General features: G+C 52.4%; 6 protein-coding genes across 6 annotated transcripts; 2 read left to right on the forward strand and 4 right to left on the reverse strand.

The window, feature by feature from the left end:
- Positions 1–1,367: 1,367 nt before the first annotated feature.
- Positions 1,368–2,608, forward strand: thi1 (Thiamine repressible genes regulatory protein thi1; the record flags this gene model as incomplete). The annotated part of the gene is made up of 5 exons (XM_036633431.1): positions 1,368–1,427; positions 1,519–1,542; positions 1,672–1,790; positions 1,854–1,995; positions 2,474–2,608. 5 exons carry the CDS (start codon positions 1,368–1,370, stop codon positions 2,606–2,608), a joined length of 480 nt encoding a protein of 159 aa, XP_036502341.1.
- Positions 2,609–4,398: 1,790 nt separating this feature from the next.
- Positions 4,399–5,601, reverse strand: CGCS363_v001583 (Cytochrome b2; the record flags this gene model as incomplete). Its single annotated transcript, XM_036633432.1, has 2 exons — positions 4,399–4,431; positions 4,486–5,601. 2 exons carry the CDS (start codon positions 5,599–5,601, stop codon positions 4,399–4,401), a joined length of 1,149 nt encoding a protein of 382 aa, XP_036502342.1.
- A 1,235-nt stretch (positions 5,602–6,836) lies between these two features.
- attM (N-acyl homoserine lactonase AttM) lies at positions 6,837–7,793 on the reverse strand (the record flags this gene model as incomplete). The annotated part of the gene is made up of 2 exons (XM_036633433.1): positions 6,837–6,843; positions 6,907–7,793. 2 exons carry the CDS (start codon positions 7,791–7,793, stop codon positions 6,837–6,839), a joined length of 894 nt encoding a protein of 297 aa, XP_036502335.1.
- Positions 7,794–8,346: 553 nt separating this feature from the next.
- On the reverse strand, positions 8,347–12,775 carry LSDX1-1 (Lignostilbene-alpha,beta-dioxygenase isozyme I; the record flags this gene model as incomplete). Its single annotated transcript, XM_036633434.1, has 6 exons — positions 8,347–9,735; positions 10,946–11,602; positions 11,671–11,761; positions 11,838–11,948; positions 12,003–12,114; positions 12,187–12,775. The coding sequence occupies 6 exons, from the start codon at positions 12,773–12,775 to the stop codon at positions 8,347–8,349; spliced, it is 2,949 nt and encodes a 982-aa protein (XP_036502336.1).
- Positions 12,776–15,334: 2,559 nt separating this feature from the next.
- CGCS363_v001586 (putative sulfate permease) lies at positions 15,335–17,519 on the forward strand (the record flags this gene model as incomplete). The annotated part of the gene is made up of 2 exons (XM_036633435.1): positions 15,335–15,671; positions 15,739–17,519. 2 exons carry the CDS (start codon positions 15,335–15,337, stop codon positions 17,517–17,519), a joined length of 2,118 nt encoding a protein of 705 aa, XP_036502337.1.
- Positions 17,520–19,702: 2,183 nt separating this feature from the next.
- CGCS363_v001587 (uncharacterized protein) lies at positions 19,703–21,679 on the reverse strand (the record flags this gene model as incomplete). The annotated part of the gene is made up of 1 exon (XM_036633436.1): positions 19,703–21,679. The coding sequence occupies one exon, from the start codon at positions 21,677–21,679 to the stop codon at positions 19,703–19,705; it is 1,977 nt and encodes a 658-aa protein (XP_036502338.1).
- Between the last annotated feature and the right edge of the window lie 1,815 nt (positions 21,680–23,494).

Genomic DNA, 23,494 nt, shown 5'->3' on the forward strand with positions numbered 1-23,494 from the left:
ATATGTGCGGGAGGAGCGATCAGGCTGCAGTGGAACTTGTCGAGCCACCTCATGTCGACGTGTTCAATACAACCATCATCTGATAGGTCAGAAATTCAGAAGTAAGCCCTGCACCTCCACGGCGATACCCGTTGTGTGAGCCACATGTAACCGAGAAACACCTGGTGCTAATAGGTCGAATTCTGAAGCTCAGCTCAACACCTGTAGGTGGCACAGCATACGGCAAGGCTGCTAACATGCTATGGGAATCTCCACAAACCCCTCGTTAGTCTTCTGCGTTTAGTGCATTTTGATATGTGTACCAGAATCCCCTGCATCACCATCAAAAACTGGTCTTAGAAAGGGAGAAACAAGAGTCATGACAAGTGCACTTCGGAGGTATGTCACTGACTTTGGCCTCGATAATCGGAGGCCTCTTATCCGCAAGCTCCTTCACAGGGATAGAGATTGCTGATTGATCGCGATTGTCCAAAGCTAAGCGGGGCATTGCGGCGTAATTGTAGGCCCTTCTCTATCCCACTTGGCGTCCGAATGCCATTGAACTCACATTGAGTCGATATTTGTGCTTCTCCACGTTTCGCCGGTGACGTACCATGTCCTCGGGCCCGCGGCAGACCGACCTGCAACTCACCCAACCCGCAAACCCGCGGAGTCCCCGACCCTCGGCTGCCGGGTTCTTCGGGCCCCGTCCGCGCCGCCCTTGCACCCCGCCGCCGAGATGAATCGACGATGATAATGAAGACGGCTGGATTTCTACCAGTGAGGAAAGTTAGTGATCGGGTGTATCCCCGACGCAAGATCTACGCAAACGACCAGTAGCATGTTTTCAAACAAACTGCCAGACTCTATATCTCACTGCAATGTTCATCTCACCTCCAAAGTCAATGTAGACGTTCGGCGATTAATTACCCAATCCGCTCCCTCGGGAAGTGGGTAGACGGCATGCCACCGGCGCTGTATCCGCGGACCGCTGAAAGAGCACCCGCCGGGAGAAAAGCCAACCAACATCGCGGATAAGGGCAAGAGTTCCAGACCGCATCCTGTTGGTCGCCTCCCACACAGCAGTTTATATCGTCACTGTGAATTCGATGTATAAGAAGCACATGTTCTCCCACCCCGCGCCCGGGAAATCCGGGGTCCGACGGGCGCCCGACGCACCACCTGACGGATCGTGAGCCCACGCGAGCGGCGTTCTTTTACCTGGTCCAACCCGACTAATCAGCAATTTCAATCAACTCAAAAACTGATCTTCCTCCTAAGGCTGACGACGTCCCATCGTCTTCGGGCTAACCTTTTATTCCATCCCCGCTCCGCGTCGTCCGTCGGGCGGTTGGTCGGATCAATTGTCAAGCAAACACCCACTGGACATGGACCAAGTCAAGGTGGAGCGGGCGGAGGTCGAGCCCCGGCCGGCGGCATTTCGATCGGTGAGTTGGACCAATAAGAAACTACGATGATGAATCATCGATCGATCGAGTTGTTAAGTTGACGTTGAGGCTAATTTTACTGCATTGGTAGTGCGACTGGTGCCGTTCTCGAAAGGTTAGTTGTTGTCCAAGCCAGTGTTAGTCGCTAGGCTGCACAGCCATTCTGGCAGGCCGAAATGCGACGATACTTCGGCCTCTCCGTCTCATGTTACAACGTACACATGATGCTGACCATCCTTGCCAGATTCGGTGCGATAAGGGTTCGCCCTGTACTAGCTGCAAGGTTTCCAAGGTGTCGTGCGAACGAAAGCTCCAACTGAAGCACAGGACCCAAGCACAGAGAGTGCTCATATCGCCAGAATAGTGAGTTGCCATCTCCGGCAGGTCCCAAGTTGGTCTGTCTTTCTGACCACCAGAAACCAACAGTAGGGCCAAGATCGATCGTATTGACGAGCGTCTCGACAAGATCACGCAAATATTGATGGACTTGAAGCAGCAGACCAAGATCCCAATAAAGCAAGAGATGCTGAGTCCTGGGCCGAGGCCGCACCCTCTCTTGGCACCCAAGGTCAGAGCCGAATGAACAGGAGAGCACAATTCATGATTCAAGCATAACGAAAACGCAACATGGTCATCATTGCCAAGACACAATTAGGAGTTACGGACTGCTCAGATATATTTTTTCCATCTCATAATACAGTACATATAATTGGTGCTTGGATAGGTTGACGATTCGATCGCGACTTGATTCTTAGTGTAGATGAAAGCTTCGTTTCTGTGATGTCCGTTCTGCCTGTTTGTCTCGGCTATTTCAAGGGCTACAACGACACTTGGTAGTTCTCCAGTGTGGACTGTCGACGTCGTGTCGTCACCCATGTGAGATCATCCAATCCGGTTGATATAAGGCTATGCAGAATGTTACGGACTCGACATGAACAATCGTTGATGCCACTGCTGTACGAGTGCCTGCTCCAGACATGGCTGGCGCTCATCTTCATCTTCCTCCGTGCCTTCGACGGCAGGAAAGGCTATTGTAGGTTTGTTAGAACGATAGGAAAGGACTCAGTAGTGGGCTATCGAGTGCTCATCAAGAAGCTCTGGGCACCCAGTCAGACCAGAAGCGCGCTCATCGCCCAAACAATGCACTGCACTGTTCAGGAAATGCGTACGGCATGACTTGATTCTCGTTCAAGGTCAGACTTCCAAAGCCGTTCACTAATTGACTTTGTGGACACTCTTTTGAACAATTTCAGCTGAATTATAATGCAAAATTCAATGCTTCTTGGAATGAACATGCTTATACTGTTGCGATGTTCCAATAAATCAAAAGGCTAGAACATACTGAACACCTGCACCACCTGTTTGCCACCTTCCTTCCATCAGTAAGTGCCAAACACTGGTCAAAATGCCTTCAATATTCATAAACATGAAGCACATTTGGTCAAAGTTCTTCGGCCAATTATCCATCACGGGCACTACGGTAAATGTGAGAATAGCACTGACTTTTGACAAGGCATAACTTACGCAGAGCACAATCTATTCCCAAATATGAATGTGAGTGATTTGAAGTACTTTCTCAGGGGCCAGATACTTACACCGCTACCCAGGCATTTGACAAGAATGGACTCTTCGCCATTATACGGACTGTGGCACACTCTGCGCGTGGGGAAGGTTTCGGTTTTGTTACCGGGTTCTTCACACTGTACATCTGATATTAATAACACTCTTCGAGATAGCGAAGGTGCTCCCTTACACAGTAGGTATTGGGCTAGAGCTTGTTAGTTGGCTGTACAACTTTTGTTGTGATATGGTGGGTAAGCGTACTTGGTTAAGAGAGCATGAGGCTCCTTCGGGCTTGTCCCATCCAGCATTACAGTGAGCGGCCTCGGTAGCGGCAACCAGAGCGAGAAGAAAAGCCGGGTATTTCATTTTGAGAAGTTGATGGCAAGTCAAGGCAAAAGTGACAGAAATAATCAATGACTGTTAGCGGAAGGATGAGAAGCTGAACAGATAGGATGTCGGTACGAGAGGGGGAATATATACTAATTGTATGTCAGAAAGATTGCAAGAGAAGTCGGAAGATGAACTGATATTACTGTCAATTGCCTTAGTAAGCGCACAAGATTGAATGCGACGCTTTGAGACGTCGATAACCGCGTGTTCGACCTCCTGGCAAATCATCTACATAACACACTCAGCCAGGGCTGACCGCCACGATTTGGGATCATAACGTCGCAAGGTATCAGATGTCGGTAAATTTAGTCTCAAGTGATCTTCAAAATTCCCCATCTCATTCTTCTGTATTTCAATGTATAATTTAGAGCCAAGGTTTCAGGTTCCTTAGAAGGCGTTCCTAGCTTTAGTGTACCTGATGAGTTACGACTCGTGACGGCCGCCTACTGGAGGCAATCCGGGAATGATGTGCCAAAACAGGCATGATCTACCCGAACTTACACCTCTGCCGAAATGTCTCAATACTGACAATGCTGGCTCTTTGTTGATTGTTAGCAGGGGCGGATGTGCCTTGAAACTCAGAACGGCCATCATCCCAGGGCATGTCAATGTCGAAAATAGCATAGTATCGTGTGTTGGTGAAATTGGTTGGCCCCGGCTAGCCGGAACCGATCGAACTTCTGCAACAAGGCTTCTCAAAGCAGACGTCATTCTATATAAAACGATTGTTATTTTGATCATTCTTTCGCTCCTTCCGACGAGAAGACAACTAATACGAGACAAAACACAGGATAACTTGACAGGTTTGGTCAAGATTTCGCCGACGTACTCTGCAACGGTGATTTCGTTTTTGGTTCAGTCAAGACTTGTTTTTATTCTATGTCTATTCAAATACAACGAATTAAATTTGGCGTAACTTGAAAGAATTGAGTACATTGCTGGAGGAACGTGGCCCTATCACCAACCCAATCGTGAAACCGGAACATCGTTTCGAGGGCTTTCATTTCCATTTAAACGCTCAGCTGTACCAGCCGTTGTATTTGAGCTTGACCTATAGAGACAGTGAGTAAGCTGCAAATCAGATGGAATGAAGATGATAACTTACGAAAGACGAGCTGATCTGCTTCAGATCCGCGACCCCAAGGTTTGCAGCATCAATTGCAATCTCATGCTTCAGAAGCTGCGCAGCCCTCGCCACACCCTCAGCACCGTACGTATTAGCAAACATGAATGGGCGCCCCAGGCCAACGGCCTTAACACCAAGCGCTAGCAGCTTCAGTACATCGGCACCATACCGCACGCCGCCGTCGGCAAATACCTCAGTCTGCGTGAAAATTTCCGGGGCGTCTTCATGGATTTCCAGCGCCACTTCTAAGCCTGACGGTGAGCTGTCGAGTTGGCGGGAGCCGTGGTTTGAAAGGATAATACCGGGTGCTCCATGTTCCACAGCTAGCTTAGCATCTTCGACGGTGCCGACGCCTTTGGTGATAATAGGCAGGTCGGTCATGGACTGCAAATGCTTGTAGTATTCCCAGGTGTTGTAAGTAAGAGCGGTATCGGCGGAGCCAACGCCGTACCGGGCTGCTCTGTGGCGGTTACCGTCCGCGGCCGAGTCCACCGTGAAGACGAGGGCTTTGTGGCCCAGAGCCTTGGCGCGATCAAAGATCTCCTGGGTTGCGGTGTCGTTGTGTTCGAGGTAGACTTGTTGGAACGTCACCTGTCCATCAACTCTAGCGTTGGCAATGTCTTCCTCGGAGCGTGTAGTCCGGAGGGCCGGGATGTAGAGAATGCCTTCCTGTCCGGCACCACCGACGAGACCGAGTTCGCCGTCAGCATGTCCCAGACCAGCACGGCCACAGGGGCTAATGTAGAAAGGGGCAGAGAAGTTGTGACCGAGGATGGTTGTAGGCATCGTCGACTCGACCTTGGTGATGTCGACCATAACGCGGGGCCGGAAGCGGAGGCGATGGAAGCCTTCAAGGTTGTTGCGGTAGGAGAACTCGCCTGCTGCGCCATTGCGATAGAATGTGTAGCTTGACGCGTTGAGGTAGTGGCGGGCTGCCCAGTCGAAGTCCGGCAAGCCGACGAGTCGGTCTAGGGGGGGCAACTCGCCAGCTGGGAGATCACCAAAGATTTCCTCGATTCCAGTGTCGGGTTCATTGAGGAATGGGCGAGCTGCGAGAGCGGCGCTGACAAACGACAAAAGAGTGAAGGATCGCATGTTGAAACGAGTGCAGCGTTAAATGAGTGTTAGTTGCTGGTAGCTGAATGCTCGGAAGCACCATTTCACTAGACCGTTTGACGATGTTCCATAGCTTTATAGCTTGAGTCTCAGACGCGCCAGGCTTTAGACCGTACCTACATATGCTGTAGTCATTGAGGCCGAGACGGAGCTATCCCGACGTCTCTTGCTTCTTTCCTGGTTAGCTGTCTGGCTTGACGATGGCCAAGGATCTCATCCAAATTGTAAAGTATCACGATGTTCCTTGACAATCCTTCGCAGACCAATCTGATAAGCTTGTTGGATGCTCACGTTTCCCAGTGGGGAAGGTTGATGCTGCATGGCCGGGGATGGATTTTCCAGCATGAACCTAGCTAGATTTGGGAGTTCGGAGGAAACGACCTGAATGAAGTACGACTGATCCACGTGCACACCTAGGAGAGCTTGTTATTGGACGTTAACATCAAGATCGGTACCTGATAAGTCCCGGCAATGATTTCAGGTGGGTCGTTTATTGCTATTCAACCTACCGTCTCAGATCGTAAGGAAGACGATGATCAGCAAGGCCATGATGATATCTAACATTGGGTCAGCAATCAGGCACTAAGACTAGACTTGGCCGTGGCATAGGAAACGTGATCTAGCGGCCTGCAAGAACTCGACATATTCAGATATGACTGAAGTTATCTTGACAGTACTAGGTAGTAAACCAACTGTCATTCCTGATGTGCAACTGTTACTTGAGATCGGTTGTCTCGGTCGCCGAATCGTCCATACGGGAGCGAGCGCCTGCTGCTTTCGGAAATAAGTCAGAGCTCGCTACCGCAGAATCAGATGGCGACATGATCAGGGTGTCAGCCATGCTTAACAGGGATACCCTCCCGATGCCCCATGACGGAGTAGTCCGGACGTGGGGGTTTGTTGGCTCACTGGACACTTTATTCAAGAAGCTTAGAAGTCTATGAGGGATAAATACGGGATGAACACCTTGATTCGAGTTTCTTTCAATCTGGAGTATTGTCCACAGAAAATGGGTACGCCAATTCTTGGCAGAGAGAAAAGGGAACTTCATCATCGGCATCAAGCCGGTCCCACTTCAACTCGACAACCACTACAGGTTCGAGTAACCCATCATAGACACTATAAGTTGGAAATTAACCGTTGCACGGTATTTGACATCAAGTCACGATTTACCCGACAAGTTCGGAGTGAGAATGCCTTAAGGTAACCTGCCACTAATACCTTTGCCTTAACTTCAGCCATAGAAACAGAAGAGCTCCAAAAAGCGCCAGAAATACTCCAAACGTAGCATCCAGAGACGTGTCCTCTGTTGAACTTTGAGCCATGCTAGGTTTATAGATGATCCTCTCCGCCAAGCGGTGAGCGGCCTGTGGGTCGTGGGCAGGGAGGAGTACAATCTTTTCGCTACTTGCAAATTCGTTGACTTTCCTCAGAGAATCGATTGCCAGCGCTGGATTGTTGTTGACGCCATACGTGAGCTCCTTGTCAAGTAGATCTTGATCATATGTAGCATCTCCAAGCAGGAGATACGTAACGTCATCGGCGTATACAATCACCGATACATGTCCTGGCACATGACCGGGTGTGTCAACAGCCACCACCTTCCCATCATTGGTTATAGGATAGCTCCGGTTCCATGGTCCAATCGGGCCACCAGTTGGCTGGAGAAGTAGAGGTTTGAATGTTTCTGGCCATTGGTTCGGAACAGCTCCTTCAATTGTAGCGTGGAATGGCTTCTTGTATGTCTGCCAATGTTCTTCACTGATCCAGACTGGTGCTCCAACAAGGTCTGGTAGCCCGTCGCCGTGATCATGGTGAAGATGAGATAACACGACTGCCTTGAGGTCGGCGGCAGCAAGATTCTCCTGCTTGAGAAGAGAGCCGATGCCCTCGTCCTTTCCGACATTGATATCGACAGCGAAGTGGAAAAAGGGCATCCAGAACGGAAAGTATCCCGGTTCCATACTGTTCGGAGACTCACCAGAGTCGAACAGGATGTGCCCCTCAGGATGGTCGACTAGGTACGTGTTGATTGGCAGTGGCGGCGTCCAGGATCTGTCAAGAAAGACTGATAGACGACGTAGAATTACAGCTTTCCTTGCAGGCTGATGGCGGTGGGACGGGCGGATTCGTATGGTCCCTGTCTGGAGAATCTTGATACTGATGGCCATCTTGAAGTTTTTATCCAAAGGTATTGTCAAGTTCTGGCAAGAGAATGGCACTTGGTTTATTCCCAAAGATTAACTAGTAGTGGTGAGATGAGATGGTTATTTATCTACGCCCAAGAATATTGGCTTTGGGTAGTTGGAGGCAGCGGTGATAATGTACTAGGTAGCTACTGAACCCCGGCCTACAACTTGTGAAGTGGCTCAGATCAGAATGTTCGTACCGGTGGGATATCCGCTCTGGGCCTAGATCTTTCAGTGATTGTGGAGAACGATGTCTCCTACTCCGGGGTTCCAAATGCCTGAGCTTTAGAAAGCACTGGTAGCGCGGCGACAGACGTACGCCGTTTTCCGTGGTCGGGGGCGTCAGCTACCGACCCCCGACTTCATACCTTCAGACAGCAGTTCCTGTTGAACGCCTCCTACTGCCACCCATCACGCTGATGAACCCACGTCTGAACCTAATCAGGTGTACAAGAATGTAAAAATGGAGCTATGCGCCTTTTGGGTGAGCGATTGTCGGAACTGCCAGACCATCCATGTGGTGTTAAACTGGACTTCATCGCCGAGAGCCCAATTCGTCAGCGACAGCGAACGCAGCGCGACGCCCCTGCTCAATAGCCCCATCTATATAACCAACCCAGCCATCGGCCCAGTCCGACCCAGCAAGAGTAAGCCTTCTAGACACATTCTTGTTGTCCATGAGTGTACCGAGGGTTTCCGAAAGAACCTTGGCAGGGTAGACAGGCCAAGCTCCTTTGGAGAACTGGTCGTTCCGCCAATCATGCCAGAGATACTCGTTAATACTGTCCAAGTCCACTGACCCAGGCTTCAAATCGTCGAGGGCGTCATCCAGAATCGTCAATTGTGGCCAATCGGGTGCTTCGAGACGGGCGCTTTTGAAAGCAACTATATTGACACCCCCAGTTTTGGAAGCAGACTCGGTAAAGCCAAAGCAGGCATTTCTGGAAGGAGTAGTAACGCCAAAGAACTTAGCCGCTCCATTTGGCGAATGCACATGAAGCTTTCCGCCAAGATTATGGTGTTTGATGGAGGTTACCGAAGGAGGCAGAACAGGTGTGAATTCGATATCGGCGAGACAATGTACTGGGACGGTGCAGATAACGTGACTGGCAGAGAACTCTTGGCCACCCTTGACCTGAACTGTTGCACTGGTCGAATGCGAGGTGATAGAAGCGATATGGCGATTAAATAACGACGCACCCTTGAATTCGGCGAAAATCATTTCGGCTAGCGCTGTGGTTCCTCCGGGGATCTTAAAGGTTCCGTTAATCTCAAGATATTGCTGGAGGTTGTACCCAGAGAGTGCATAAAGTCGTAGCAGACTTAAGAACCCAATTTGGGATACATCAGTCAGGCCTGAGATCGACATCCATATTCTGAGTAGCCCTTTCTCTTGCTCCGTGACATCCATCTGGTTTATACGCTCTTCGGCGCTGATATCCCACACGGCGATTGCTTCGTGGTTGAGGAGAGGTCGAGTCGGCTGAGGCATAACAATTCGCCCGCCATGGCCATCGACGTCGAAGAAAGCAGCTGCGAGAGGGGCAAACGACGCGCCCGCCTCCTGCATGCTTTGGAGGTTACCATCGATTTTCAATGGGCTGTCCTGCTCCATCCCGGAACTCTTCTCGGTCGCCGTGAGACCATACCGACTCATCTCACTCCACACATGAGGTTGCAGGTGGTGGACCCAGCCGCCGCCCATTTCGTAATCATCGTTCTGACCTTTTGCAGTCCATGTACGGCCGCCGATGCGATCCCGAGCTTCGCGAATGAGTACGCTCAGGCCTTTCAGGGATAAATCTCTGGCGGCTGTTAAGCCTGCGAAGCCAGCACCGATGACGATGACATCGTGGAATTGGGGAACATCATCAGTGTCGGGCTTGACAGCTGCAGTAAGGAGGCCTATGTTGACAACATTACGCTGAAAGTCCCAAGAGCAGCCGTCTCTAGTTCGACACCACACATTGAATGTTGACTTGAAATGTGACTTTGATGTGGGGAAAGATTATATGATGTGCGTTTTATTGCTTTGTGCTCGATGACTGACATTTAGGTAAACGTGAGGATTGATTAACCTAAGCATATAGCGAAGACGGACCATTTGTGTTATATCTATGTACAGTCTTTGCTGTAAATTTAATCACACGTCATTGCTCAAGGCTAGAATCCAAGAAAGTCCGAAGGTCCGAATGGCCGCGTCTAGGCCTCAGATCCACGTCAGTTGTGATGAAGGTTAGCTTTGCATGTTCAAAGGTGGGATGCCGAATTCTAGGTCCAAACGCCAGGGCTTTCCGGATTGCACGGGCTGCCGAAGGGTTTGAGCAGTTGATCAAACATCGGACAAGAAGCCAAACTCAGAGAACATCTGATGCTCAAGCACGAAACAGATTATTGTTCAATTGGAACTCATTACCCGCAACATCCGATGACCAAGACTTCGAGAGACGACTTTTCATCGAAGAGGTATGCTTGGCGCAGTGCTCCCCATAGGTTTTACAAACATCACCAAAATGAAAGCACAGTTTCTGAACTCAAATTCTTCAGGTGTCAAGTCCAAGGATTCTGACTATGGCGACATAAACATCCCTTGTTTAGTTATAGGTAGCGAAAACGTCAATCTCATTGTGGCAATAGCTAAGAGACATGCTTTCCAGACAGGCTCTTGATCAGCCTTGATGAGAACCAGGCGCGACAAGTTTCTCTGTAAGCTTGATGAACTGGCAAACTTCCCCCAGAGAACTAGTGTATCCTGCGCAAGGTACGGCATGGGAAATTGAACCTATCTCAAAGAGCGGCTTAAAGCCCATCGGTCTGAAAACCTTTCACGCCTCGATCAGAAATTGAAAAGATTCATGCTTACTCCGACCGACAAGAGAATATCGTCAGGTTTATCGCATCTTCACGGCCCTAGTAGCCAAGTCGTTGTACGGAAAGGGAGCTCCAGTCCCGAACTCCTTTAGAAGACTAGGAGTAACGCCAGCGTAGTCCACCAGTGGCTTTCTGCTAGCGAAATCGGAAGCGGGAACCTTGCAGGTAGGAATTAGCTGCGGCATCGAAGAGTTTTCGTACAAAGTGAATCGTGCCCCTCATGTGGTAAGGGGGGGGGAAAGGGGGTTTCCATTTCAACTCACCCAATTACCATGTACACCCTCTCTGATTCTGAACGGAAGCTGAATAATGCTCACAGGACCCGCCGTGATATCTCGCGTGTCTAGGATCACGAGGCTTCCGAGGGTCGTGGTGTGGTCGCGACAGGAGACGACCAGGAATCCGTCCGCTTCCGGCGCATCCGCGGAGCGTGGGACGAAGCAAGGCTCCCCGACCGTCACATCCGGGCCTGCGTTCCACATTTTTGTGGTTTCGGCGGCGATGTCAATGTGTAGGACGGCACCGAAACCCCGGGGTGTGGGGCCGCCGGAGCCGAAGGCGTGGTTGTAGGGCTTCGTAGTGTAGCGGTCGTCGCAACGAGCCATCTCGCCGGCCACATCGCTGATGATTTTCGGTGGCTCCATCTCGGTACTTTCGGCGGTTGGGTCGATCTTGAACCTGACGAACTTGCCCACGGGAGGACGGTGGCCGGGATTGTGCGCAGACTCGAGTTCGGGATGCTTGTTGGGAAAAACGCCAAGTGCATCCGTATCGTGGAGGAAGGTATCGATGTAAATGCAGCCGTCGTTGCCCTCAAAATGGTTACAGACGTGGCCCCAATAGTGGTTCTTTAGCGAGGTAAACCATCTTACGTCCTCAGGTTTTGGGCCACGACGTGGAAGAACACCAAAGTGGTTGGCCTTTGGGCAGGAAGGAGTTAGTCTACGGATGGCGTTCAGCAATGGGGAAGGACCCAGCAGTTTCTTACAAGGAAAGGATTCCGTCGAAAATGAGTTCCGTTAGCTTCCTTCATATGCTTGAAGTCAAACTCGTGCGGCGTCATCCCGAAGATAACATAACTGGACTTTCATGTCAGCATCCATTCTCCCTTCAACGCATTCGAATCCGAAATCTCAGGGGGAAATTGGAGCACACTTGTCAGTTGCGGCCATGTCATGGGTCCAGGTGACGACCGGAGTTTTGATCCAACACTCATCCAGCAATTTCCCCTCTTTGCTGAACCTGTAGTAGGCAAGGTCATTCGAGCTGAGTGGGTGAGGTCAATATTTGCCTCAGAGAGTCCACATGACAGTCACCTACCCAAGCCCAGCAGCTTCCATGCCGAAACCGAGCATCTCACCAGTGGAAACATCCGTCTTGGGGTGGGCGCAAAACGTCTTGGCCGTCATTTGGCCCTCGAAGTCGTAAACCCCTGTAAGTTTTCTTCTTTCAGCTTCTCTTCCTTTTTCTCGATTTCAAAGACACAGGGCCACGGGTATATTACCAATCGTATCCAATGTGTCAGGGTCTACGAGCAACGGCGGGCTATCTTCCTTGAGGACAAGCAACTTCTTCTGCCACCACTGAACATGCGTGTTGCCCGTGGACTGAACCTGGTCAAAGACTCGCGGGTCACCTGCGTAGGGATTTCGATACGTGCCCCAAAGTGGTTTCCGAGCCGCTCGTTCTAGGATGAAGCGCGGGGTCCGAACGAACTTCTGCTTGAAGTCGACCACGCCGTTCGAGATTCTCCAAGCGTTCACGGCACCGTCACCGTTAATCCAGATGTCATATCCATTACGGTTGGCAAAGACGAAGTCGCAGATGATGCGGTAAAACGTCCCGTCGATGCATGGGGGGATGCTTCCGTGGACGACGCACGAGGCGATCTCGGCGTCGAATCGGCCGGGATGGTTAACAGGCTGGGCGCACAAAGGGTCGGCGGCCGCGAATTGGAACTCGCTACTGATGGGCAGAGTATGCCTTTTCTTGTCAATGGTCGCAGAGAGATCCGATGCAACGATTTGAATGTTGTGGCATAGTCGCTGGAAAGTGTCCCACTGCGGAGGTGTTGGTGTTTTTTCGTCAGACATTGCTGATAATTGCACATGAAATCTCACATAATCAATGAGCAACTATCATCAACACGCCCAGCCAAAGATCATCTCGATGGTACTCAATGTTGCATTTAAGTACATCATGAAACAAAATTACTCAGCGGGCAGTCGTTGAAATCGCCGACCGTCTGGGGAAACAATAAACTTCACCCGTGAACTGGAAGAAAACACATCGTTGTCGCGGGCCATGATCAGTGTCGCAGATCGCGCCCCCAGCTGACGTGGTGTTGAAGCTCTCGCCAATCATGATGCCATACAAACTTGCGGCGACACCCATTCTGCTGACTCCCTATCTCCCCGCCGAGCCTGCGGTCTTCGCACAGGCCCGGAGGCCGGGAGCGTCTGTGCGCTCGGAAGAAATCTACTCCAAGAGGACTCTCAGTTGAACATGATCGCCGCAGGGAGGTCTTAATCAAGGCTGGCGTCCCCGAAACAGGGCCAAGCAATGTTACGTGGATTTGCATTCTGGCGCAGTCAATTGGATCACATCCACCTGTTTTTGTCACGTATTCTCGTGCAACTTACATGTATCCATGAACAGCTGGACCAAGTCAGCCCGCAAGTTCAATAAACCCAGTGGATTACGGGATACATTTTACGCCACACAATTCCAGTAGATCTATGTCGTAGCTAGCTGTGAGCAACTACAGATGAAGCGTTTATACGGTAAGCTAATTATACATTGGCATAAAGAACGCGTCATCGTTCATCCCGAACAAATCGGTAAACGCTGAACACTCACGAACTTTGTGAATTATGTATCCCCTACAACAGGTCGTTCTTAACATGGCAAATTATGATCAATCAATAGTAGAATACCCATAAGCCTGGGTAGAAAGCCATCATGTTGCTTGATTTTCGAGGTGTTATCCCAGTTATGATCGCGGTGAGGGTTTCCACCGTGTTACGGCACGGAAGGGGAAGGGGGAGGGGCCGGAGTGGCGCGGGCGGGGCCGCTTGTAAGGAACCGGGAGATAGCCGCGCGCAGAAAGTTTGGCAGGGCAGGTTCGAATACATCGAGCCCTACACCCAAAGGGGCATTCCCTACTCTAGAACTCTGTGCGACACTTGGACTGACACACTAGGTACGTAGGATTTAAACACAATGAATATCACATATTATAGTAAGATCAACGTGCTCATGTAGCTGATGAGGCTTTTGACATAACAGCAGTGATGTTGAGAACCGAGTTCGTCGAGTTCGTCTTGGGCGACAAGAAGCCCCTCTTCTGGTGGAAATAATACTGCAGTTCTCATTTTGCTTGGAGTACAACGGTATATGGGCATTCGACTTTGTAGCGGTTGAAGTTGTTCGGGAATTGGTTCTTCACCCTCGCGTTCGCTTTGAACGTTGATCACGTCGCCCTCAACATTGAAGACGGCCAGCCGAAAGAACACTCGTGTTGCTTCAGGGTCTCTCCATAAGCCTTACTGTTAACCACAGCCCCAATTATTCTTGTTTCGTATTCAGCCGGTGAGAAGGTGACCGTTCTCTGTTACTTGTTGCGTTTATTTCCCCATATGGAACTCGAGAATAAGTGCTGAACCAAGTGCATCGTGTGTTCGAAACTACATAATTCCTGAGGCAGAATTCAGACAAGTTTTCTGTCTACTACCGAAAGCGATGCTCTTGTTTTCACCAGTAAGCCTCGAAAATCTTTCTTGACATCCCTGGAAAGCACCATCGCCCTCAAGCAATCGCCAACCATGGCCCGCCGTTCTAAACAGACTCGCGACTCATGTGACAAGCAGTGCCGTTTTGCCGACGAAGGCGCTACCAATAGACTGTCAATCGCAATCTGCAGAACGTCGCACTTAACAGCAGCCGCAGCGGAATATCGAATGTGATATTGCGATATCGAACGCATAGCCATTCTTATCAAAAAAGGGAAACTCTGAATTGCATTGGCCTTGCGCAGCTGTTGCCCGCCCCCGTTTTTTGAGTCAATATCCCAGCCCCTAAAAAAGCCCCAGAAAACACGACGAACCGCCGAGCCCCAAAATTAGCATGGTTCGCCAATCAGGGGCCCCAACAGTGGATCGTCCTCAAAACTGAAACGAGACAGTCGACTTCGGTCTCGTGAAAATCGTCGATTGGTCCTTCTGGAATGGCCGCCTTTCACCCCCCCAAACCACTCAAACCACCCAGACCACCCAAAACTCGCGGCTTAGCCCGAGGCGTTCTGCATCTGTAATTATGAAACTAGCGAGATGTAGTATTGAGCAGCTCGGTATCGAGAAAGCAATGATTCTTGTTAGGCGTTTTTCTCAACTACCCTGCTTGTGCCTCTGGGATTTCGAAGTTCTTTATCTCTTGGTGTCCCCATCAGAGTAAATCCCAGGATGAAGTCTACATCGCTCTCTGTTTTCCTCTGTATTCGACTGGCTGTTTCTTTACATCCTCTTGGCTAACTACTCTCCTTTTTGTGGAATTTGTCAAAACTCTGTGTTGAATTTTCGTTTTCATCGTTTCGATCCTAAGCCCCGACGACAACCCCTCCCGACGACCCTCCCGGAAGGAACCAAACCGCCATCATGGGCGCGAACTTGGGAGCCAAAATCGCCGGCATCGGTGCCGGGTTGAAGAAAGACGCCAACTTCTCCCGCGTCGGCTCGGGGGCCAAGATTGGAGTAAGGACTCTCCGTGCTGGCACGGGACGCTACTTCCTCAACAAGGTTCCCGTCTTCATCTGGATCTCGTCGTACGTGCCCGCCTGGCTGCTCGGGGATTTGGTCGCCGGTGTGTCGGTTGGGCTCGTCATGTTCCCCCAGGCTCTCATGTACTCGGCCTTGGCTGGTGTTCCGATCCAGGTTGCACTCACCTCGTGTTGGCTGCCGAACATTCTCTACGCGGTGATGGGAACTTCGAAAGGTAAGCACACATGCTTTTGCCTCCAAAAAGGTGCGGGGATATCTTACTGATCATTACGGCAAATCAGATGTCTCTTTTGGGCCCATGTTCTTCCCCTCCATCATCATCGGCGGCATCAACGCCGCCATGCCCAAGCCGGGCCCGCCCCCCGCCCTAGTCGCCGCCGTCCTCTCCCTCTGCGCCGGCATCTGGTCCGCCCTCTTCGGCTTCCTCAACCTCGGCTTCCTCTTCGACGCGCTCTCGGTCCCCATCGTGCTCGGCTTCGGCTGCGGCATGGGCATCATGGCCTACATGGCCCAGGTCCCGCACCTCTTCGGCATGGTCGGCGTCAGCCCCATGCTCTCCCACCTCACCGGCGAGTTCATCGCCAACCTGCCCAAGACGAACCCCTTTGCCGTCGCCCTCGGCTTCGGCACCATCGTCTTCCTCGTCGCGCTGCAGAAGGTCCAGAAGAAGTTCGGCGCCACGAACGAGATCGTCCGCCTCGTCACGAGCAACCGCAACCTCTTCATCCTGCTGCTCACCCCCTGGATCACGTACATGGTCAACAAGGACCGCGGCGACAAGCCGCTGTGGCTGTCCGTGTCGCCCGTCGAGACGGAGGTCTCCTTCGTCCAGGGCACGAGCTTCGACCTCATCAAGTCGCTCTTCTTCCCGAGCTTCATGGTTTGGTTCGGCATCGCCCTCGAGCACATCCTCGTCGCCAAGGGCCTGGGCCGCATGCGCGGCTACAAGATCGACCCCAGCCAGGAACTCGTCCACCTCGGCATTTCCAACATTGCAAACTCCTTCATGGGCGGACTCCCCGTCGGCGGCGGCGACATCACCCGCGCCAGTGTGGCCGCAACCTCGGGCGTCAGGAGCCCCATCTCCGCGCTCTTCGTCGCGGGAATCGTCGCAGCCGGCATGTACCCCCTGAGCAGCTTCATCGAGTACATCCCCCTCCCCGCCGTCGCGGCCATCATCATCGTCGCCGTCATCGACACCATGCCCTCGCCGGGCGAGATGGGCAAGTACTGGGCGTGGTCCTTCGCCGACTTCATCACCTTCCTCTTGACCTTCAACGGCGCGTTAATGGCGACGCCCCAGATCGGCTTCGAGCTCGGCGCCGGGGTGCTAGTCATCTACACCCTCTGCCGCTTCATGAGCTCCCGCCCCAAGGCCATGCTGGGAGTCGACCTCGAGGGCCAGCCGGGTGTGTTCTCGCTGCCGTGCTGGGAGGCTGGGGAGAACGTGCCGCCTGGCGTCTGCGTCCTGCGCCTCGAGAGCGATCTGATGTACGCCAACGCCGAGGGGGTGCGGAACCGCATCGTCGACACCGCCATGATCTGGCACGCCTCTGTGCCCTCGACCGTCAACAAGAACGACCGCGCCTGGAGCAACTGCCGCGACAAGCGCGTGGAGTACCTCAGAAAGCGCGCCAACCTGACCCAGCCCGAGTACCTGCTTCCGGCCCTCCGAATCGTCATCATCGACATGACCAAGGCCCCCTTTATCGATGCGTCCGGTCTCCACGCGATTGAGGACGCAAAGGCTGAGTTGCGGGCTTTTGCGGGCAGCGGCGTCGAGTTCCGGTTTGTGGGGGTGAGCGATGCGGTGAAGCGCAGGTTTGATCGCGCAGGCTGGAAGATTGCTTCTCCCTATGACGATGATCAGGAGCAGCAGCAGGAGCAGCAGTCGCAAGCTGAGGGTGCAGAGGTTGCTCTACCTGATTACATCTTCGACCACTTGCCTACTGCTATTCGGACGCCGACGAGAGTAAGGAATGCCCCGGACCAGGTACCCCTGACGCAGATGCAGTCATGGGAGGCAGATGATTACAGCTTTCAGAAGGGGCACACCATGTAAAGCGGCTGGAGGTGGACAGGGCACAAGACAGATAGGATAGTTGAAGGGATGTAAGATACCTTAGTACCGGAAGATCCATATGGATATGTGCCACCGACGGACTTTGGCCGTTGGATGAGCGCATCAGTCTGTAGGGTTCATATTCACTTATACATCTCACCATGGGTTTCCTTTGTTTCTTGCATTCCCTTCGAATTTCCTGAGATTTGATAGACTACATAGATTACTACTAGACGCCACTTTTCCCATAGAGAGGAATCAACCGGCATTCAATAATACATGTACACAAGGCCCCCAAATAGGCGTCAAGCACACGTAACCTCTGTATCGATCTGTCTGTCTCTGAGGTATTCACATTAATACATCAAACCTCCGGTGATGGTCCTACGAAATTCATTCTCCAAGGCGCGATCGTTAATCATCATTCGGATAAGAGGCATGTAACTCAATATCATCCATAGCTTCCACGCACTCCAGTATTCGCAAGCTCTGTCATCATTGTTTTTACAAAGCAGAAAGGGGCATAGAGATCCCAAGTGTGCCTTCTAATACAAAACAAAATCCCATTTCAGAAGCATAGATCTTGATCTTTAGGGACGCCATCGCTATAAAAGAGAGATGGAGCAGCGTAAGAGAGACTCGTTTGACCAGCAATCCTTTGTCGGTCTGAGAACTTTGGTATCTTGCTCGTAAATGACAGGCGTCACACGGTACACGGCGTGACAGGCCTGAAGCTGCTAGGTATGTAAGCCGGAACGAAATTCTCATTCCGCTTTGTCCTTGTCCACACGATCTGTCCAGAGCGCATTCACTTCGAATAAGTACAACATGTGTTGCTCGCCGCTAGACATTTAATGGGCTTCAGATGGAGACTCATAGCAGCCGACAATCATGTTCCGATTTTATCAAGAGAAGAATTTGAGCAAAGACGAGATTCTTGCATCGCGAAGAGACACGGCTTTACTGCTGCAGCTTTCAGGTTCAATTTGTTTGCAGCTCGTTTATATAGCACTTTCGCCTCGGTAACAACGAACACCCCGTGTACAAGTAGTCTTTCTGAACAATAATACTGCTATTCTGTCGACCAGTTCAGCGTCGCTCAAAACGTCTGCACCCCACTCCCTGGTTCCTAATCTGCTTTAAATAACACTTACTTGCCGAAGCTCTCGGAATCTGCACGGCGAATGTCTGCCAGTGAATCTGGCACGGGAGGTATCATCCATGCGGAGAGTAGCAAACGCGCCGCGGAAGCTGAGGGTCCCCAAACAAGTCCAGTCTGGACGTCCAAACTTGACTCATGTTGTTCTGGGTATCTGTCACCTCGCTCTTTCGAATCCGAATACTCGCAAAGCAAAGACCAAAGACAGAACCACGGTAACCAACTACACAAACATTCCACGACCTTCAGTTTCGCCTCCCAGCCCTCTTCCTCACAGCAAGACCCAGTATTGAGATGCAAAGTTCGCCGGATATTCTAGAGCGACATTTCTTGTCTTGCGAAAGAGCTGACAACTCATTCAACAGGCCTCTTTTATCCACCTGGCCAAGCTTTTCACAGAGCCTAATCCCAACCTACGACTCTTCGTATAAAAGTATCAACATAGCCGCTGTTCTCCAAGGCTCATCAACCAATTGCTTGAGATCCATGCGGCCTTTATTGCAGCTTGAAGTTTCGATGGGATTCTCCACAAATGCCACATCCGTGACAGATTTCCTAAACCAGCCAGCCACCACCCCGGCTCTTTCGGATTCGGTTCCGCACTCGCCACATCCCTGCCGTCCATCATCCTTGGACTTCAGCTCGTGATTATCCTGTCTAATATACCGCGCCTCCTTTTTCTTCAGCCGCTGTTGATCGTAATGCTTCAGAATTCTCACCTGAACGGTTGCATGGCCACTGTATTTTCACGGCAGAAACAGAACGGTACACTTTCCTCACCATTTGGGCCTGCTTGCCAAGGAGAAAAGGGGCTTCCCGCTTCCGTCGGAGATTTAAAGCCCCAGGCAGCACGGAAACCTAATCACGATCACTTGCAAGATCCATCGGCCACAGCAATTTTGATGTAAATCTGGTATCAAGTCTTCATATTGACATAGGGACTAGCCACCCCCTCATTAATAACCCAAGAAAAACAACCCCTCCTTGCTGGATGCCCATATACTCATAAATCGTCCTGTCCACCTCACGCGGCCCACGGCCTCTCCTCCTCCGTCACTCTCCTCTGCTGCACGACCAACTCCTCATATGTGTCGGGTAACCTCGGCCACTGCGGCTGCGACCACTCATCGCCCGCTGGCACGGCGGGATACCCGCTCTTCATCGTTAAAACAGCATCGACCGTCTCCTGGATCTCGTCGTCGTCGACTTCGGAGTCCGCCTCGTCGAGAGGGGTGCACGCTTGGAATGGCTGCTCTCGTCTGACAGCGTCGACAGCGTCCTTGATGACCTCCTCCCACCAGTCGACCTCGTCCCAAGCGGCATCCGCTTCTTCCTCGTCCAACACGAGCTCTTTTACCTCCACTTGGCCGGTGGTATCGACCTTTTCCAAAGCGTTCTGGTCCTCGTCCATCTCGTCGTCGACTTCGAGAATCTCGGGCTGCGTCGGTTCGGGTATCCTTCGTCCTGGCTGCATGGCATGGACAGCCTCGATGGGCAAGCCGGTGATGATGGCCACCGCCGTCTCAACACCCCTCTTCACCGCCAAGGCGCTGAGAAGCATCTTCAACGCGTGTTCCCATCGGCCTTGCAGCATAAACATCTTGCCTCGGCACCACTCGTACTTGATGAAGTTGCGGTGTTGACTTGGTCGGGCCCAATACTCCCTCTGAAGCTGTGCATACGCAATCAGCGCATTCATCTTGTCGCCTGCCAGTTCGTACAGATACGCCAGGTACTTGAGAATATTCCGAATCTGCGCCTCATCCCTGTAGTCGTCGGATGCGGCGCGCTCGATCTCGAGGCACTTGCGGTATTCATAAGCTGCTTCCTCGTGATGTCCTGCGGAGCGGAGCGTGTGGGCGAGGTTGATTCGGGTTTCGAGGGTCTGTTCAACTACACGCGCGACGTCGCTGGCTTCGCGCCTGCACATGTCACGTAGAATAACAATCGCTTCGTCCCATCTGCGAAGCGCCTTGAGCGCCGTGACATGATCCTCCATATTCCTCAAGGTCACCGGGCTGCAAATGCCGAACCTCGCCCTGTGTTCGTCCAGTACTCGTTGGAATCTCCTGCACAGACCAATCACCTCGTCATACTTTTTGAGTCGTAAGCTCGTCAATCGTGCCAGCTTGAGCGTCCATTCGCCGTTGGCGTAGTGCAGCAGGTCCGCTGCCAGGTCCATATTCGCAATCTCGTCCCTCGCTTCCTTATCCTTGCCGCGCTCCGAAAGACACATGGCGATATTGTAGTCGATGGCGGCCTTTTCTTCATGCCCGAAAACCGGAACGTCTTCGTTCCAATCCCTGGCTATTCGGTAGGCCATTTCGGCCTCCTCGTATTTGTCCTGGTTGACCAGCATGCTTGCCAAATCACGCTGCGCTTCAATGGTTGTGACGTGGCGCTTGCCCCTCCTTTTCACGAGCGTGGGAACCAATTCGCGCAGCAACTTCTCGCCTTCTGCCCAACGGCTGGTGTAGTAGTAGATCTCGCCCAACTCGACCATTGAATGCAGGCAGAAGTCGCGCCATGATCCTGTGAATAATGTCCAGCGAAAGGTCTTGCCAGGTCGTTCTCTGCTCTTGCGCAGTAACCTCTCCGCCAGATGGGCCAGCTCCTCCGCCTCGGCAATGTCACCCATGTCCTCGCGGCGCACAAGGGTGTCGCCGAGCAGCAGCACGGCGCGCATCAGATAAAATGTCTGGTCTTCGCTTTCCGGCAGCCCCTCGAGAAGTAGCTTCGCCATGCGCAAGTGGTGCTGTGCCGAGATCCAATCCTCCGGGGTTTGGTTGCGGTAGGCATGGCCGACGCTCAACAGCGCCAGGCCCTCGGTGAGGGTGCCCAGGCCACGGGATTGATTCAAGGCAAAGTTTCCCAGACGCAGTGCCAGCGACCATTTCCCGCGAATTTTGAGGAGCTCAGAGATGCCCAGCAAGGTGAGAACGGAGGCCTTGTCGGAGTTGCGGCTCGCCGCCCTCCATCGCGGGGCCTTGGTGAGGCGCATGGCGGATGGGGTTGTTGGGCTGGCTCACCGCGTCGGGGGGTTGAGTGGGGGAGATCGCCCCGGGGATGGTGCCTGTCTGCCGTCGGAAATCGTGGGAGTCTGTTGGGGTTCGTCGGGGATGTTGTCGATGCTCGGCGGTGTCGATTGTGGTGGTTTATCGTGGAAGTTTTTGAAAACAAAAAAAAAAGTCGGTTGAGTGAAACCAGAGATCGCCGAGAAGCCAAAGGACGAGACGGAAGGGAATGCGACCGTTCGAATCGGGTCGGTTGGTGAGATGAGAGTGAGTCAAAATTTGATGAGTGACAGGTCGACAATGAGGGGAGCAGAACGGAGCTGTGACCGACGCTCCCTGATCAGCCAAATCCAGCCAGTCCGGAGCTCTCGCAGGCAGCCGGGCCGGGAAGTTCGAGGAATGGAAGAGAATGAAGAAGTGAGGATGAGGAGAATGAGTGTTCTCTGCTGGAGTTTGGCGACCACATCAGCCAAACCGTTGCGGTGGGTGGACAGCAGAGGCAGACGGCTGCCAGGTAGCTAGGCCACCTCAGGAAAGGCGAGGTGAAAGTGTGTGTGTGGTCGAGCAGAATTCTCGTCTGGTGTCTCTCTGGCTTCTGGCTGGCGCCTCGACGGGCTTGACGGGCGGCGTGATCAAACGAGGCGAGACAGGGCGAGGGTGAGCGGCGGCAGGACGGCAGGGCGGCAGGGCAGGACGGAGCTTACTCCTGCAGGTTGCAGTTGCAGGCCACAGGGCGACCGATCTCCCTTGGCCGTTTGCCTTTTTTCGTCCTTTGCCTGAGCGACATGAAGGAATATACCTAGCAACTTAGCATAGTGCGATACTCCATTGGGGTACTAATGGCGGTGCTAAGGCGGCAAGGAGGGGGAATCGATGGAGACGGGGGCTGGACTGGACCGTCAAACCACGCTCGAGCTCTGTCCCAAATGTGTACCGTGTCTTGCGTGTCTTGCGTGTGTGTGTGTGTGTGTGTGTGTGTGTTCGTTCGGAGTACCAGATGGCAAAGACAACACGGCGCATGCAGACCAAAACACCCCCGGCAGGTCCAGTCAGGTCGAAGCACTTGGCCTGCAGATCACGGCGTGCCAGTGGTCGTGCTTCAGCGCCGATGCCATCCGACGCCCAATCAATCAACGACGACGGGCAACGGTCCAAGCGGTGGCCGGTACTTGTAGCTGATGGATGGGTTGGGTGGGATAGGATGGGATGGGAGGCGACCCCGAAATCCAGTCCAGTCAGGCTATGTTTTGTGTGTGTTGCGTTCCAAGTGATTGAGAGATCGGCATTGCTGGGACTCCTGGAATAGAGAGCTGTGAGATGGAGAAACCTGCAAAATGCATCTGATGGGCGTGGGAAGGAGTCGGATTGGCCAATTCTGATGGCTCCTTCCGTTGGTGAGGTGGCTGGCTGGCGGGCAACAAAAGACGGAAGGGACCAACGACTGGTCGTGGTCCGGTGTCTCCTTCTCTCCCTGAGCGGCAAAAGCATCGTTCTTGCTTGGATGGAGGGGAGGAGCATCCGCCCACACCTGCCCCGGGTGTTGCTTGCGTGCTGTAAGGTATTACTTAAGCATCCCCAGGCCCAAATAAACGACGCCATTGGCAAACTAAAGCGCCCCGTGCTTCCCAACAATGCTCCCCCAGTCTCTATTCTCTCTCCGCGTAGGGGACGAAGTATCTACGGCATCAAATAGCGTGGAGAGATACATTGCCTCACAAAGGCACGCAGACAGCCGGGCCACAGATCTCGTCCAGCTGGAACACAATGTTGCAGTGCAGCAAAGAAAAAAGCACCACGCAAGG

This window comes from Colletotrichum siamense (assembly GCF_013390195.1).
Source record: "Colletotrichum siamense strain Cg363 chromosome Unknown KSG_Cg363_contig01, whole genome shotgun sequence".
Lineage (NCBI taxonomy): Eukaryota > Fungi > Ascomycota > Sordariomycetes > Glomerellales > Glomerellaceae > Colletotrichum > Colletotrichum siamense.